Source organism: Eulemur rufifrons, chromosome 8 (assembly GCF_041146395.1).
Source record: "Eulemur rufifrons isolate Redbay chromosome 8, OSU_ERuf_1, whole genome shotgun sequence".
NCBI lineage: Eukaryota > Metazoa > Chordata > Mammalia > Primates > Lemuridae > Eulemur > Eulemur rufifrons.
Window position 1 is genome coordinate 100,509,833 of NC_090990.1, and position 14,787 is coordinate 100,524,619.

Sequence of the window (14,787 nt, forward strand, 5' to 3'; positions counted from 1 at the left end):
GCCTGGGGGGTGGGCTTTCCAGCACCCTGGGAATGGGGAAATGGTTCTGGTTCCCTGACCCTTTTGGGCCCAGGCACAGTGCCCGCCCCCTCAACCACATTCCCCCAGGGTCAGGGCAAGGCCGCCCGGACGCCCCGTCTGGGGCCTGACGCCGGCAGCTGGAGAGCTGCGCCCCCTGCTGGCCCTGGTCGGCTCGGCAGAGCCTGGCTTGGCGACCAGACCCACCGGGCACCCTCGCTCTGAGGAACAACAGAGCACCCTGGAGCCCTCCGGCCCGCCACACCCAGCACAGAAACTAAGAGGAATGGTCACGCTCAAGGAAGGCAGAGATGTGCCTGGCATCACAGTTTATTGTTTATAAACCATGAAAATAACAGCTGTTGCTCGGCACAGGCCTAGCAGTGCCCATGGCAGAGGGGCAGCAGGGGCAGCAGGGGCACCAGAGGCCTTGCCTGGCCCAACCCAGTGGGGGTACTCAGTCTCAGCTGGGTCCCCAGGGGAGACTTGGCACGTTGGCATGGGTGCGAGACAGGTAAAGCATGCAAGAGGGAGAAGAGGGACATAAGGGGCATGCGGCTGGGGGGTATGGGGACCCAAATAAATAAAGCAGAATGATAGGGTCCCCTTTCCCTCACCAGGGAGTGCCTGGACAGTGTCCAGCCAAAGAGCCTGCCTGCCCCGAGGCTGTAGTTCAGCATCAATGGGGCAGGGAGCTCAGCAGGGCCACGGGCAGAGCTGGGACCATGCCCAGTGTTCCAGTGCCCTCCCTCCCAATCAGCCTGGGGGGTACAGCACAGAGATGGAGAAGGGGCTCTCTCCATGACTTGGGTAAGAGGCCAAAGGCAGGGCATGGTACAGAGACAGGTGGGGTGGGGCCTGTGCTAGCAGGCAGTGGGAGAGAATGGGGGACAGCTAGAGTGGTGAGCAGAGGAGAGCCCCTTGGTCAAGAGAAAGCCCTGGGAAGACACAGACATAGGGTAAGGGGCAGGACCACATGGTAGGAAGAGTTTGGGGGTAACAACCTGGCGCCAGGAGGCTTAGGGGGCCAGGGGTCAGGAGGACCCCAGCTCTGGAAGAGGGCCTGAAGAGTCAGTCCAGCTTGGCGAAGCCCCCAATGGTGACCTTCCTCTCAGGCTTAGTGCCCACTGGCTCCTGTAGCTGTACTGCGCCACCCCCAATGAAGCAAAAGGCAGGGCACACAGGCCCTGAGCAGTCCAGTGGGCATTCTAAGAGCCCACGGAAAGACACAGCATCCAGGAAGGACACCCGGCCTCGCTCGTAGTCCAGGCAGATGCCCAGGCGGGGTGGCAGGGGCACCGTGCAGCTGGCTGCTGGGCCATCCCTCCCTGTCAGCCCTGCACCTGCGCTCGCCCCGGACCCCAGCAGGATCTTGCCCATGCCGATGGTTAGGAAAGCGAAGGGTGGCGACGCCTCCACTGTGGCATCCTCAGCACCACTGTCGTGCCCACTGTCCGGATCGTACCTGTAGGAGTGGGCGTAGGGTAGGAGGAGTAAGGGAGTGAGGGATGGGGTGCCGGAGGGAGATGCTGGAAGGATGGAATGTGGAGCAAGAGGTTGACGGGATCGATTTGGGGTATCGAGGAGAAAACATGTTGAAGAGACATGGGTTAGAGTACAAAGTTGGGGGTTTGGTTTGGTGGGAAACGGGTACTGGAAGGAAAGCACACTGGCAGGAGAGGCACTGGGGGGACAAGGAAAGACGAGGCACTGATGAAGCACATTGACGGAATGCAGCACTTACCGAGATAGGGAGGGGTCGAGGAAAGAGGTGTGGAGGGAATTACCCTGGGTGAAGGTTTTGAGGGTTAGGCGGATGTTGGCAGAATCAGGGGTTAGTGACTAAGATACCAGGGAGAAGGGAGGAACAGAGAAAGGATGTTGTTGGGAAGGTGGGTGTCAGAGATGAAGGATATTAGAGGATGTAGGGCTGGGGGTGATGGGGTTTAGGAGGGGATTGGCGTTGGGGGATGATGGGGGACAGAGTGCTGGGGAGAGGGGTTAGGGAGAAAAGCCTGTGTGGGAGGGTGTTAAACAGGATGTTGCAGAGAGGAGGGTTGTGGAGATGGGATGTGGAAAGGAAGAATTTTAGGATGTTGAGAAAAGAGGTGGGTGAAGGAGGTCTTGGAGAGAAAGGGCTTTGTGGAGAAAGGATGTGGATGGGGTATTAGTGAGAAAGGACACAGAGGCTTGGAGGGATGGTGTGTTGGTCCTGAGTGACAGACAGATGGAAGGAGGTGGAGATGGCTCCCTCTTCCATCATCCCTTTCCCTGACCACACATTCCAAAAACCTTTTTACCAACCCCATGTCTCTGCTGGCCACAGGCCTCCCAGCCTGGCTTCCATGCTCGTACAACTTTCTCCTAATCCCCTCCCCAGCCAGCCCCATCCCAGCAAGTCTGTGCTCCCCTTGCCACCCCTACCCTGTCCCAAGCTCCTATGCAGAGCCCCCACACCCCATCCCTTCCAGAGGGGCCTGACCTGGGGCTGATCACATCGGGGGCACCCTGGAAGCTCTCCTGAAGCTTGCTCTCCAGCCCGACGCCAACCTTGACCAAGTAGGAGGCCGGGTCCACAGCACAGGCCCAGTAGCTGCGACCCTGGGTCACAGCCACATCACCCAGGACCACGTCCACGCTCAGGTGGCAGCCGGTCAGCAGCCGGTCAGCAGCCAGCAGCAGGGGTAGCCCTGGAACACTTCGTACTGCTCGCTGGTCCTTGCTGATGGCCAGCCGCTCTCGGCTGGCACCCCAGCGGCCATCGAGGAAGAAGTGCAGGACTGGAAGGAGGGGGAAGGTTGAGACAGAAGGAAGGACTTCAGGGACAAACACTGGCACTGGGGGCTGTGAGGTGTTAGTTAGTATGAGACACTGGGAGATTGCAGAACAGGGAACAAGCTGCTGAGGGGTTCGGTCACTAGGAACAGGCAGGGAGCTCCTGGGAAACTGGAATGGGGGGAATAGGAGAAAAGGAAAGGGCACCCCAGATGGGCAGGGAGCCCCAGGAAGAGTTTCAGTGATGACCAGTGCACACAGAAACCAGGGTTCCACCGAGCTGACTCACAATTCTTCCTCTAACCCCTTTCCTGTGGCCAGCCCTGTGGACAGTCCCCACTACTGCTCTGTTCCCTCTGGTTGCCCAAGCCCTACATATTATGCCCCCTACTTAGGTGGCAAGGCTTCCCCATCATGTCCACACCCCAGTGACCAAACTATTTTCTAGAGAGTCACTTTACTAATGAGCCAGAAACTGTGCTAAGACTTTACATGTGTCATCTCACAACAGTTTAATTTTCACAACAACCCTATGAGGTAAGTAATATTATCCCTACAGGAAAGGACTCTGAAGTTCAGAGAGGGTGAAAAACTTGCCCAAAGCCAGCCACACAGTTGGCAGGAGGCAGAGCTGGGATTTGAACCCAAGCACTCTAGCTCCAGAGCTAGTGCAGGTGACCCACTATGTTAAACGGCCTCTCCAGTGCCCACACGGAACCAGCTGTTAGTGCCTGGGCCCGGGCATACCCTGTGCCCTTTGCACGACCACCTGTGCCTGCCACACCACGCCCACCCGCCACGCCCACCCGCCTGCTCACTCACCGGGGGCGGGAGGCGTGTGCAGGTGCACATCCTCACTGTACTCGCCGTAGCCGGCCTTGTTGCAGCCACGGACACGCAGCACATACACAGAGCCTGTGTCGGGGTTCTCAAGCAGGGCACTGGTGCCCCTCACCTCCTCCCGCCGCTGCCAGCGGGTAGGACCTGGCTGGGCAGGCACATCCGTGCGCCGGAACTCAACGGTATAGTGCCAGGCAGGTGGTGAGTGGGGGGGCAGCCGCCAGCACAGGAAGATCTGATCGTAGGCAAAGGTACGCTGGGTGTCAATGACAGGAGCCTCAGGCACTGTTGGAAGAGACAGCAGGGGTCAGTCAGGGCCTGGCCACTGGCCTGGCATGGAGGGCAGGGGCAGGCAGGAAAAGGGAAGCAGCGGGAGCCGGGGGGGTGAGTGTGGGTGAGAGGGAGCTGGGGAAAAGACTTATCTGGGCACTGGGCACAGGAGGGGCAGGGCCCAGGGGAGAAAGAGGCAGGAGAGTTCTGGGCAGGAAGTCAGGAGGCCTGTGTTCTAGTCCTGGTCTGCCACTAGCTCACTTGGGCCTGAGATAAGTCACTTCCCCTTTCTGGGCCTTAGTTTCCTCCTCTGTCAAGTGAGGGTATAAGACCAGATAAGTTCAGGGGGCTCTTCCGGCTTAGATATTCTATGAGTTAAGAGGAGCCCCGGGGAGAGGCAGGCAAAGGCCACTGGAACCCAGGCAAGAGGGCACAGAGCAGGAGGGCGAACAGGATTGGGAGGGAGATGCAGCGTCAGCAAGGGAGAAAATGGGCAGACAACAGAGGAAAGCAAAGCTTCAGGGCAGGGGGGGAGATCAAGGGGAAGAGAATGCAAGTCCAGAAGGCAAGGGTCACAAGGACAAAAGGTCAGAGGGCCAGAGTTAGGCAAGGGCCTAAAGAAGACAGAAGAGAGACAGAGGGCATTGGTCAAGTGGGAGGATCATGAGGTCAGATGAAGGCAGGAAAAAGAAGGAAGCAATGAGTGGGTGGCCGAGCTGCGTGAGAGCGTCGGGGTGGGGAGGGGGGCCCGGCGGGGGGCAGGACCCCCGGGGCAGGGCCGCTGACTTGCCTGGGGTGCTCCGGAGCAGAGTCCGCGGTGGCCACAGCCTACAAACAAAGAGAGGGAGAAGCAGCGCTGAGCGCGGTAGGACGGTGTGGCAGGGTGGGCTGGGTGGGAGGAGTGGCTGGCCAGGCCAGGTAGGAGGCCGGGGAGGTCCCTGGTGGGCACTGCCCCCCGGGCCCGCTGCTGGGGAGGAAGGGAAGAAGGATCTGGTTGGGCATGGGGCCTGGCCATCTCCTTACCTCGCAGGAAGTTAAGCTCTGTCAGCAGCTTCATCTCACGCCCCACGTCCAGCTGGCAATGGCGGAAGGAAGAACTGGCAGCTGGCCGGAACGTCTGGAGGGCCTCAGTAGCTCGGGCAATTCTGGGATGGGGGTGAGAAAAGGGTCAGGCACTGCCATCTGGGCAGCCACCCTTCCCCTTGAGTCTGTCTTGCCTGCCCCTAGAGCCTTAGCAACTGCTTTGGGTCTCTTCCTTGCCTCTTGGCACAAGCTGACATCAGTCTGGCCTCATGAAAATCCCCAGGGGGCTCAGCTCTCCACCTGGCAGTGCTCTAGACGTTGCCTTAGATGTTGGCTGCACCCATGATGTCTCTGCCCCCCAGGAGCCCGTGCCCCTGTGCCATGCCCCTGAGTACCTGTTGTGCAGCTGCTTGGCTGCTTGCACAAAGCAAGGCTGGTCTGTTTCCTTAAGTACTTCCTGGGCATAGCCCACCAGACCTGAGCCATCCAGCAGGCTCCGGTGCTCCTGAATCTGGGCGCTGAGACGGGCCAGCCGCTCCTGCTGGCATTCTTCAATGGCCTGAAGCAGTGATGCCCGCTTCTCCTCCAGCACAGCCCCCAGCCCCCGCACCAGCTGTGACACTTCCTCCTTGGCCTGCTGACCACTCACCTGCCCAGGGAGCAACACCCAAAGAACGTGTGACTTACTGTCTTCCTCTTGGAGGCAGCACTTGTGCCAGCCTCCTGGAACACCACAGCATGGCTAGGATCACAAGGGATCTGGGGAAATCCTACTCACTTATTCCAGTAGGGCCAAGCTCATGGCTGCAAAGACACCTATGCCCCAAGATGGGCTCTACTACTGGCCATTTTTCTAACCTTTCTGGATGTCCATATCATAATTTCAACCCCTTAAGGACTCAGCCAAACAAAAGAAGCCATGGCTGCATTAATGTCCACTTGGACTGCACTAATGTCTCCTGGCATCTATGCCATCCTTATTTGTCCATCCCCATGTCAGCTGACTCAAGCAGTCTGGCAGAAGCTATCAGAGCCATCACCTCATGCTAGCTCCAGGGATGTGTGCCATCCTCAATAGGCAACTGAGCCTGACAGCATCTGAGTGACATCTTTGGGCTTTTGAGTTCTCTGTCCTAAGCTATAGCCACCCCGCCCCTGCTGCAGCCCCAAGTACAGCCTGGCCTGGGGGACTGGGGTTCTTGCCAACCTGGTTTAACCAGAACCTGGACATACCTCACCTCGCGGGCTTCCTGAGGTTGCACTGAAGTGATTGGGTGATGCCCACCCACACCCCCTTCCTGCCCACACCCCCACGCAGGGCCCAGGGCCCATCTCCATGCCCTCCCTCACCTCGGTGTGCCTCACAGTCTCCTCCAGCTCACAGATCTGGGTCTGTACCGTGTCCTGGTTTCCCAGGATGTATGTCAGGCTCTTTGTCAGCTTGTCCTGAGGGGGAAGAAAGAGGTGGGCATCACGCCTGGCTCTGCGGAAGCAGCAGTTAGGAGGAGGTGCAAGAGGGTGAGAGTGTGAGTTAGCACAGGGGTTGAATGAGGAGGGGTCCTCACCTTGAGGGCCTGGTAGGCGCTGAGCACTGGTGTGATCTTGTGCCCACTGTGGGTGCGCCGCACCCGGCAGAGTTGGCATACCAGCCGTTGGCATGTCTTGCAGTAGTGGGTCACTTCTTCCTTATGGTCTGGGCACATAAGGCCCTAGGGACACAAAGAGCAATGAGGTGGTCAACCGATGGTATGTGTAAGGGCGCTATCTACCAGGAGAGCAGTGTGGTGCCCTCCCTCCACCGGCCAGATGGGAGTGGAGGAGAGATCAGCCGGTGGTGCTCCACAGTGCCACCTGGTGGTACACACTGGCACCAAGGAGAGCCTTTCCTGCAGTCTCTGGCAATGCCCATTTCACCAGCATTGCTCTTCCCTTCATCTACCTCACCGGGATGTGTGGTAATGATAATAATAATGGTGATAATTAATCTTAGCCTTGTGGCTAATAATTCACCTTGTCCGTGTTGTTCACTGCTGTATCCCTAACACCTAGAATGGCACCATGCACGTAGGTGCTTGATAAATATTTGTTCAATGAATGAATGCATACAGACGTTTTTAGTGTACAGATAATACTTTTTAGTGAACAAACATTATTTCATGTGATTCTCTCAACAACCCTGCCAGTACATATATACTGCAGGGCAGGTACTACCATCCCCATGCAGTAGATGAGATGAAGGCCCAGAGATGATTTGCGGTGACTTTGTTACAGAGAAAGGTGCTTGGCAGTGGCAATCTCCTGCCCACCTCCTTTTGGAAGCTCATAATGCCAGGCGCCCCCACTCGCCCAGTACCACCATGTCCCTCCCTCTGTAAGGGCCAGCTCACCTTGGGGCGGAAAGAGAGGGTGGGCAGGGTGGGCTCATGCTGGGCCTTCTGGGTGCCCCAGGGGTGGAAGAGCTTGAAGCACTCATTGCAGAAGGTGGCGCGGCACTCTGTGCAGCCCTTGGTGGCCTCTAGTGGTGGGGGCTTGCACAACTGGCACAGGATGGCGCCTCCCACACTCACACTCTGGCGGTACCGCTCCACCACACGCTCCAGGGTCAGGTTCCGGAAAAGCCCCGCCAGGCCCCGTTCCCCCAGCTCTACATCACCCTGGCAGGCTGGGCACGGGAACATGATCACCTGGGGGTGCAAAGCACCTCGCTTCCGCCCGGGGTATGTCCCAAAGCCTGTGGATGAACCAGGGAGGTAGATGAGGTGAGAGTTATAGCTGGCTGGGGGTGGAGGAAGTCTGTTAAATTAAAATTAGATTTTTATTGTGCCAGATCTCAGCTGTCACTAGAGTCTGGATGAGCAGTATCTCCACCCCCAGAAAGGCAGACAGATGCCCCTGACCAGTGAAGGACCCCTTCCATCTTCCTGACGAACAGCCCAGCATTCCCACCCCCACCCCACAGGCCCTAGCCCCACCTGATTTAAGCAGTCGGTCCAAGCGGTCTGGCTTGGGGAGAGTTCTGCGGGAGAGGCGGGGGCTGCGGGTGGAAGGGGTGGAGGCAGGAGAGGTGGGCTCGGAGCTAGGGTCCCCACCATGGCCTATGTAGCCCTGCTGGCCCAACACCTCCCGGGCACAGGCCTGGCACACGTTGTGGGTACAGGGCAGCACCAACGGCTGCTTGTACATCTCTTGACACACTGGGCACAGCAGTTCCTTCTCCATGTTCTTCATGCTCGTCTGTGGAGAGACCAGGAGGCTAGGTAAGAGCTTGGACACCTAAGTATATCTAAGCAGGCCCCTTGGCTGCCCTTAGGGGGTCTTAGGAAGGGGCAAGACAAGCTACCTAGGGCTTTTCCCCAGCACCTGCCTTGATTTGGTTCACAGACCTTCCCAGCCCTCAGACCCTTGTCTCTGTTTCCTTTCTGCAGAGCTAAAGGCCCAGAGGAGGGATGCTTGGAGCTGGTGCATCCCCCATCGTCAAGCCCCACCCCCATCACTCCGACAGCAGCAGCCCCACCTGGCAGCTCCCCTCACCTGCCTTCATCCCTCCATCTCTGGGCCGTCTGCCCCTCGCATTTTTCTCAAGGACACCGCCCATTCTGCAGCTCCGTGCGGACCCCAGCCCCCTTCTCTAGCACTCCTCCACCCCGAGTCTGACTCCTCCCGATAGCCAGGCGCTGCTGGCTCTCCATCCTCCTGCGAGCCCCATACGTCTTCCTACCGCGGCTCCGGCCTGCGGCCGCCCCAGCCTCCATTCCCCATCTTTCACTTCCCCATCCATCTCCTCCAGTCCCTCGATACCAAACCATTCCCTTCGCCCCCCACCATCCCACCCTCTCCCCAGCGCAACCCGGCCAGCGGCAACCCCCTCCCCAAGCTAGGGGGGAACAAGTGCCCCGCCTACTCGCCCCCTCCCCACCGGAAGTACCCCTCCCCCTTTTGGTGGCGGGGGTCCTTAGGCTATGCCCCACCCCCACACCTCACCTTGGTCCCTCTCTTCGCAGCCATCCCGGTCAGGGGCGCAGCTGACACAAAGGAGGGAGGGACAGGGAGGGAGGGGGAAGGAAGTGGTGGGGGGGAGCAGTGTTGGCACCGCCCCTGGGAGAGCCGGGCACGGGTTGCCATGACAACCGCAGGCTCCGAGGCTGCCTTGACTGGGGGTGCGGTGGGGTGGGGTCTTGGGGAGGGGTCCAAATTGGGACCTGCACCCTGGGAAGTCCCCTTCATCACCCTCCACCTGTCCTCAGTTTTCTTGGAAAATATCCAAGCTCACACATCCCCCTCCTCATACGAAACACAGCGCCTTTCCCCCGAAGCCCCAGCCTTGGTGCACTGCTGGCGGCTACCCCAGCCCACCCGCTGCGTCTGGGCTGTTCCTAGCTCCTCACACTCCAGGAGACCGACGCCTTCAGGACACTCGCCTCCGGGCTGCACCTGGGATTACCCCTCTCATACCTGCATCCAGACCCTCCCAGTCGTTTCTGCCATCACTAGCCCCCTGTCTACATCCCAGCATCCTCCTGGTCCCCCACCTGTTCAAGGTCCCAGCTTGCCCCGGACCCCTATACACCCCCTCCCCTTCCCCTCTACCCAACCTTAACTCACACTGATGCGGACTAGTGCATCCATGATGGAAGTGAAGGTCTGCAAATCCTCACCCTCAGCCATGGCCCTACCGTGCCCGCCCGCCCCCGGGTGCCCGATCCTGGCTGCGGCTGCGAACCCCGGGCTTGATGCAGGAGCCCAGTGGGGGTGTGGGGAGGGGTGGGGGTGAGGAGTCACTGCGCATGCTCCAGGGACCAGCCTCGAACAGCGCCCGTCGGGGTAGGGGGTGGGAAATAGTTCTCCCCACGTGGTTCTCGAAGGGCGGTGGGGGGGTTGGGTAACATGGAAGGGTATTTGAGGATGGAAGCATTTCTTATATTCTTATTTTTCACTGGCTCCTAATCTTTCTCAAATAAAGCGAGAGGTTAGTTTCAGAGGAAGATGGGCTGTGGGTGAGAGTCCTACATTTTGGGTTGGGCAAGAGTCTACGGGAGATGTTGAGCCAACGATCATGGGGCAAGGAGATTTGAGGAACATGCCCTCGAGTTGACATAAATGGAAAAGAAGGCAGAGGTGGGCTATAGGCTATAGGCCATGGGCCCAACGACTTGAAGAGATAAGTGCAGCTTGTACAGAGTGGCAGCAGATGTACCGGATACGGGGAAAGCCTGGGGACCAGGGCGGTGGCTGAGGATGCTCTTCGACGCATTATTTCCTCCCTACCGGAAGAGGGCGCTGCGCCCAGGCGCCGAGAGAAAGAAGACCCGGAGGGTGAAGCAAGGCCGCGTTGGGCGCTGACGCATGCGCACAGTTAACTGCACCTGGTTCGGCTCCCCTTTCTTGGCCAGAGGCGCCCATTGGACTCACGGCCGGGGCATGATGGGTAACGGGACCGGTGGGATCCCCGGGACAAGCTAGCGGGGTCTGGAGTTGGGCCAGGCAAACTTCCCTGGTCCTCTCCCGGCAGAGCTGACGTGTCCTGGGTTCCAGGGAGCGGGCATTCCCACCGGATGGGAGGGTTCTGGGCGTCCGGGGCTACGGAATGCCTGGGGGTCGCCGCGGGGCGTGGGGAGTTCGGGACTGTGGCTGCAGTTCCGAGAGTGCTGGCAAGTGGTCGGCCCAGCCAGCTCCGGAACCGGCCGCATCTGCCTGTGGCTCCTGGAGGGAGGGCCGAGCCTGACTCTGTCCTTTCTCTCCATTCCTCCAGTGGTGGGGACAGGCACGTCGCTGGCGCTCTCCTCTCTCCTGTCCCTGCTGCTCTTCGCTGGGATGCAGATGTACAGCCGCCAGCTGGCCTCCACCGAGTGGCTCACCATTCAGGGGGGCCTGCTTGGCTCCGGCCTCTTCGTCTTCTCTCTCACTGTATCCTTCCTGCGGGGGGAGGGGGAGGGCCACGTAGGCTTATACTCTTCCCCTTCCCCACACAATTTCCCCGTTGCATGCCCTGTTCCTTAACTTCCTCAACCCAGGCCTTCAATAATCTGGAGAATCTTGTCTTTGGCAAAGGATTCCAAGCAAAGATTTTCCCTGAGAGTAAGTGAAAATTAAAGGTTCAGTATTTGAACCTTCTCTTTAGCTTCCCCCAAACATGATACTGAATCTCCAGGTGCTTAGGTGGTAAAGGTTGTTAAGGAGAAATACGTTTACTAAAACTGAAGACACAAGACACTTTTGGATCCAGCACCTTATCTGGCTCCTGGACTTGGAGCTGGAAAGGCTGTGAAAGCAAGAAACATGGTTAGCTTCTGGCCAGCTCCCAGGGAAGGTTTGAGGGGAACAGGCAAGTTTGGGCTGATGTTTTACTTCCATCCAAAGGAAAGTGTTCTTTTTCCCCAGCCGAAGAAGCAGCAGGACCAAGTTCACTGATGTGAAATTAAGCCAATAATAGTGAATTCTGTTTATTTGAGGGGATTGTGAAGAGCCTAAATATGAGATACACCAAATTTCTATGGCAGCAGGAATCCTGACCAAATTAGAATACTTTAGATTATTTTCTGTTTAGAATAATCCTTGTTAATTGCTTATTTAAGCAAGAATTGATGATTTAATTATTTATGGGGAATTAAGTTCATAAAGCAAATTAGGCATCAAGGCCAGATCACCTAAGGAATGCCACATGCTCAAGAATTCACAGCAGATGCAATCTCATGTGAAACCTTCCTCTGGTAAAACAAAGATCTGTCCCTGTTGCCCTCATTTCTTTGCCCCAGTCTAGGTCTTGCTCTCTCTACCTGGCCCTGTTGTAGGCTTCCAGAGCTCCTTCCAAGCAGCAGCCTCAGGACTTCTCTCTGTTAGATTTTTTGTTTCCATGTGTACTGTCTTCACTTGCTTGTGAAAGAGACCATTGTTGTGGTGCAAAGTTCTGGGCCCTCTTTGCCTTCCCTGCTGTCGGCAGCAGGGCAGGTGGGACCCTGTTTGTCCTTGCTTTCTGCCTTCCCACCATCTCTCCCATCCTATTCCAGATGTCCTCAGATCCTTTCCTGCCTCCATTGACAAGCATATCCAGACACTCTGCCCTCCAACCTGTGTCTAGGGAGAGAGACCCTCAACTTCCACCGCTTCTCAGCTAGCTTAATGAATTGATTTTTATTGGCTCCCTTCTGTTGGAAAGGCTTTAATCCTCTTCCCCAAATGGGAGCAAGCCTTGCCCTTCAGGCTCTGCTATCATTTTTCCTTTTCCTTTTTATGGGAGGAAAGCCAGCATAGGGAACTTAAGTGCCACTTGGGGCAGAGCTGGTAAAAAGCATGCATCTCCTACCTTCGTGTCCTAGGCCATCATTAAGGCCACTGCCTGCTGTTGTCTTACCCTTCCAAGCAGGTTGCCCAAGATTCAGAGAGCCGTAGGTTTCTCCTAGACTCCACATACAAATGCCTGGTATTTCCATTCTGACCACTACACTCCTTGTCTCTTCTTGCCTCCTTAGTCCTCCTCTGCCTCCTGTTGGCTCTCTTTGCATCTGGTCTCATCCACCGAGTCTGTGTCACCACCTGGTAGGTACCTGACAGCTGGGTAAGTGGTGCAGCATCCTCTTCTTTGGCACTGGATCCTCCTGTATTGGTGTCAGACCTTTCCCCCCACACCTCCCCTCTGTTTTCCCTCTTTTGCCCGTCCCCATTTTCTTAAATCTGAGCCTGGGTTCTTTCCCCAATGCTAGTGTCTGCCCTAGGGGGCACCATGCTGGCAGCATGCCCAGTGATGCCATGACCTTTCTGTCTTCACCCTGTAGCTTCATCTTCTCTATGGTTGGTCTGTACTACATCAACAAGATCTCTTCCACCCTGTACCAGGCAACAGCTCCAGTGCTCACACCAGCCAAGGTCACGGGCAAGGGCAAGAAGAGAAACTAACCTTGAATGTTCAATAAAGTTCGTTCTTTTTAGCTCTGTGAGCTGTGATATGTTGTGAGCCTCATCTGCCAGTACCTGCTTGGGTGTGCAGAATGTGAAAACAGTTGGGCACCTACTCTTTTCAGACCTTGGGGATGGTGAGCCTTTCCTTCCTTCAAGATACTTTTTTTTTTTTTGGAGACAGAGTCTCACTCTGTTGCCCAGGCTAGAGTGCCGTGGTGTCAGCCTAGCTCACAGCAACCTCAAACTCCTGGGCTCAAGTGATCCTCCTGCCTCAGCCTCCCGAGTAGCTGGGACTACAGGTGTGCACCATCAAACTGGCTAATTTTTTCTTTTTCTTTTTTAGTGGAGATGGGAGCTCACTCTTGCTCAGGTTGGTTTTGAACTTCTGAGCTCAAGAGATCCTCCCACGTTGGCCTCCCAGAGTGCTAGGATTATAGGCATGAGTCACTGCACCTGGCCCCAAGATTCATTTTTACCAAATTAAAAAAAAATTTTTTTATTTTATGGAAACAGTCTTGCTCTGTTGCCCAGGCTGGAGCACAGGTGGTCTGATCATAGCTCACTGCAGCCTCAAACTCCTGGGCTCAAGCGATCCTCCTGCCTCAGCCTCTGTAATAGCTGGGACTACAGGCACGCACCACTGCACTGGGTTCATTTTTACCAAATATTTATTGAGTACCATCAGTGCCAGGAGTGGTATATACTTATGTGAGAGTCTAATCATGGAAGAAAAGTACATGAATGATTTGCAGTCTTGATCTTTGGGGAAAGGGGTAAAGTCTGCAATGCAGGAAGGCCTGCCTGTCAGAACTGGACGGGATCTTAGAACAGAAGAGTGAGGGCAGGGAAGGCCCCTCACCCCTACACTGTTCCATGGCGTTCCTTACAGGGGCTTTGCTACCCCAGCTCCCCACCCTGGGCACGTGAGCCCTCTGCCCCTTCTGCTGCAAGTGGGAACTTCCTAGCGATGTTGCCCTTCTGGCCTCATCTGTTCTGCTCCAGCACAAACATAGGCCTGTGTTTAGAATGCCTCCCCAGGTTGGTCACTGCCCCTAACCTCTCAGTTCTGGTACCTTCATTTTTCTCCCTATCTCATAGCCAAGACACTAGGAACTACCTAAGTTTTAGCAAAGTATATGAAATGTTATAAAAAGGAGCAGGGACACCATCTTCTCAGCCAGCCTTGATGGAAATGAGGCAGGTAGCTGCTCAGGTCGTGTCCTATGTGTGCTCTGTCATGAGGAGCAACTCTGCAGAGTGCCTGTCCTTTGGGGGCACCTAGGCCCCCTCCTACTGGATGGTGTGGGCTTTACAGTGTACACTGCTTCTTGGTCAGCTTTGTATTTTCTTTCTTTTTCTTTTTTTGAGACAGGGTCTCATTCTGTCACCTAGGCTGGAGTGCAGTGGTGTGGTCATAGCTCACTGCAGCCTCAAACTCCTGGGCTTAGGGGATCCTCCCACCTCAGTGTCCCTAGTAGCTGGGACTAACAGTCACACGCCACCATGCTTGGTTATTTTTTAAATGTTTTGTAGAGACGACGTCTCACTATGTTACCCAAGCTGTTTTCAAACTCCTGGCCTCAAGTGATCCTCCTGCCTTGGTCTCCCAAAGCACTGGGATTACAGACCTGAAACACCATACCCGGCCCAGCTTTGTGTTTTCCACAGTGCCTGATAAGGGACAGTAAAGACTGGTGGGTTGTTTGAATGAAAACCTGCCCTTCCAGAACAAAATCCTGCACGTAGGAGGTGCCTAAGTTAGGGAATAAGGCCTAATGGAGCTGAGGAAGTGAGTCAGAGGAGTTCTCGTCAAGGATTAGAGGCCACCCCACCGCACTCCGTCTTTGGCCAGAACCCCAGACCCTTGCCTTTCTATAACCTGCCTGAGGGAGGGCTAGGCAGTTTGTCCAGGATGCCTACAGAGGGCGCTATGAGCTCACGTTTTTCTCCTGGAGATAGAGCAACACC

At 56.4% G+C, this 14,787-nt stretch overlaps 2 protein-coding genes across 8 annotated transcripts; one reads left to right on the forward strand and one right to left on the reverse strand.

Annotated features, from left to right (window-relative positions):
• Positions 1–313: 313 nt before the first annotated feature.
• Positions 314–9,708, reverse strand: TRIM46 (tripartite motif containing 46). Of its 7 annotated transcripts, XM_069478642.1 has the most exons (11): positions 9,529–9,708; positions 8,908–8,948; positions 7,899–8,160; positions 7,314–7,657; positions 6,492–6,635; positions 6,277–6,372; positions 5,322–5,575; positions 4,927–5,048; positions 3,616–3,918; positions 2,501–2,798; positions 315–1,483 (listed from the first exon to the last, which is right to left on the reverse strand). In XM_069478642.1, exons 2-11 carry the CDS (start codon positions 8,929–8,931, stop codon positions 1,090–1,092), a joined length of 2,241 nt encoding a protein of 746 aa, XP_069334743.1. In that variant the 5' UTR covers positions 8,932–8,948; positions 9,529–9,708; the 3' UTR covers positions 315–1,089. The 7 variants fall into 7 exon arrangements, with proteins under 7 accessions (XP_069334742.1, XP_069334743.1, XP_069334741.1 ...); XM_069478641.1 differs by lacking the exons at positions 8,908–8,948; positions 9,529–9,708 and adding an exon at positions 8,725–8,802 and having other exon boundaries at positions 314–1,483; XM_069478640.1 differs by lacking the exon at positions 8,908–8,948.
• A 541-nt stretch (positions 9,709–10,249) lies between these two features.
• On the forward strand, positions 10,250–12,848 carry KRTCAP2 (keratinocyte associated protein 2). The gene is made up of 5 exons (XM_069478648.1): positions 10,250–10,351; positions 10,676–10,830; positions 10,938–11,001; positions 12,393–12,459; positions 12,696–12,848. Exons 1-5 carry the CDS (start codon positions 10,270–10,272, stop codon positions 12,814–12,816), a joined length of 489 nt encoding a protein of 162 aa, XP_069334749.1. The 5' UTR covers positions 10,250–10,269; the 3' UTR covers positions 12,817–12,848.
• The last annotated feature ends 1,939 nt before the right edge of the window (positions 12,849–14,787 follow it).

Bases quoted from the DNA above. Each gene is read 5' to 3' on its own strand.
- TRIM46 (XM_069478640.1), bottom strand. From the start codon at position 9,591: ATGGCTGAGGGTGAGGATTTGCAGACCTTCACTTCCATCATGGATGCA. The intron at 6,636-7,313 runs GTGAGCTGGCCC...TTGTGTCCCTAG, and splicing joins CCCTCTCTTTCCGCCCCAAG to GGCCTTATGTGCCCAGACCA. The intron at 5,576-6,276 runs GTGAGGGAGGGC...CTCCCTGGGCAG, and splicing joins AGACTGTGAGGCACACCGAG to GTGAGTGGTCAGCAGGCCAA.
- KRTCAP2 (XM_069478648.1), top strand. From the start codon at position 10,270: ATGCGCACAGTTAACTGCACCTGGTTCGGCTCCCCTTTCTTGGCCAGA. The intron at 10,831-10,937 runs GTATCCTTCCTG...TCCTCAACCCAG, and splicing joins TCTTCGTCTTCTCTCTCACT to GCCTTCAATAATCTGGAGAA. The intron at 12,460-12,695 runs GTAGGTACCTGA...TTCACCCTGTAG, and splicing joins CGAGTCTGTGTCACCACCTG to CTTCATCTTCTCTATGGTTG.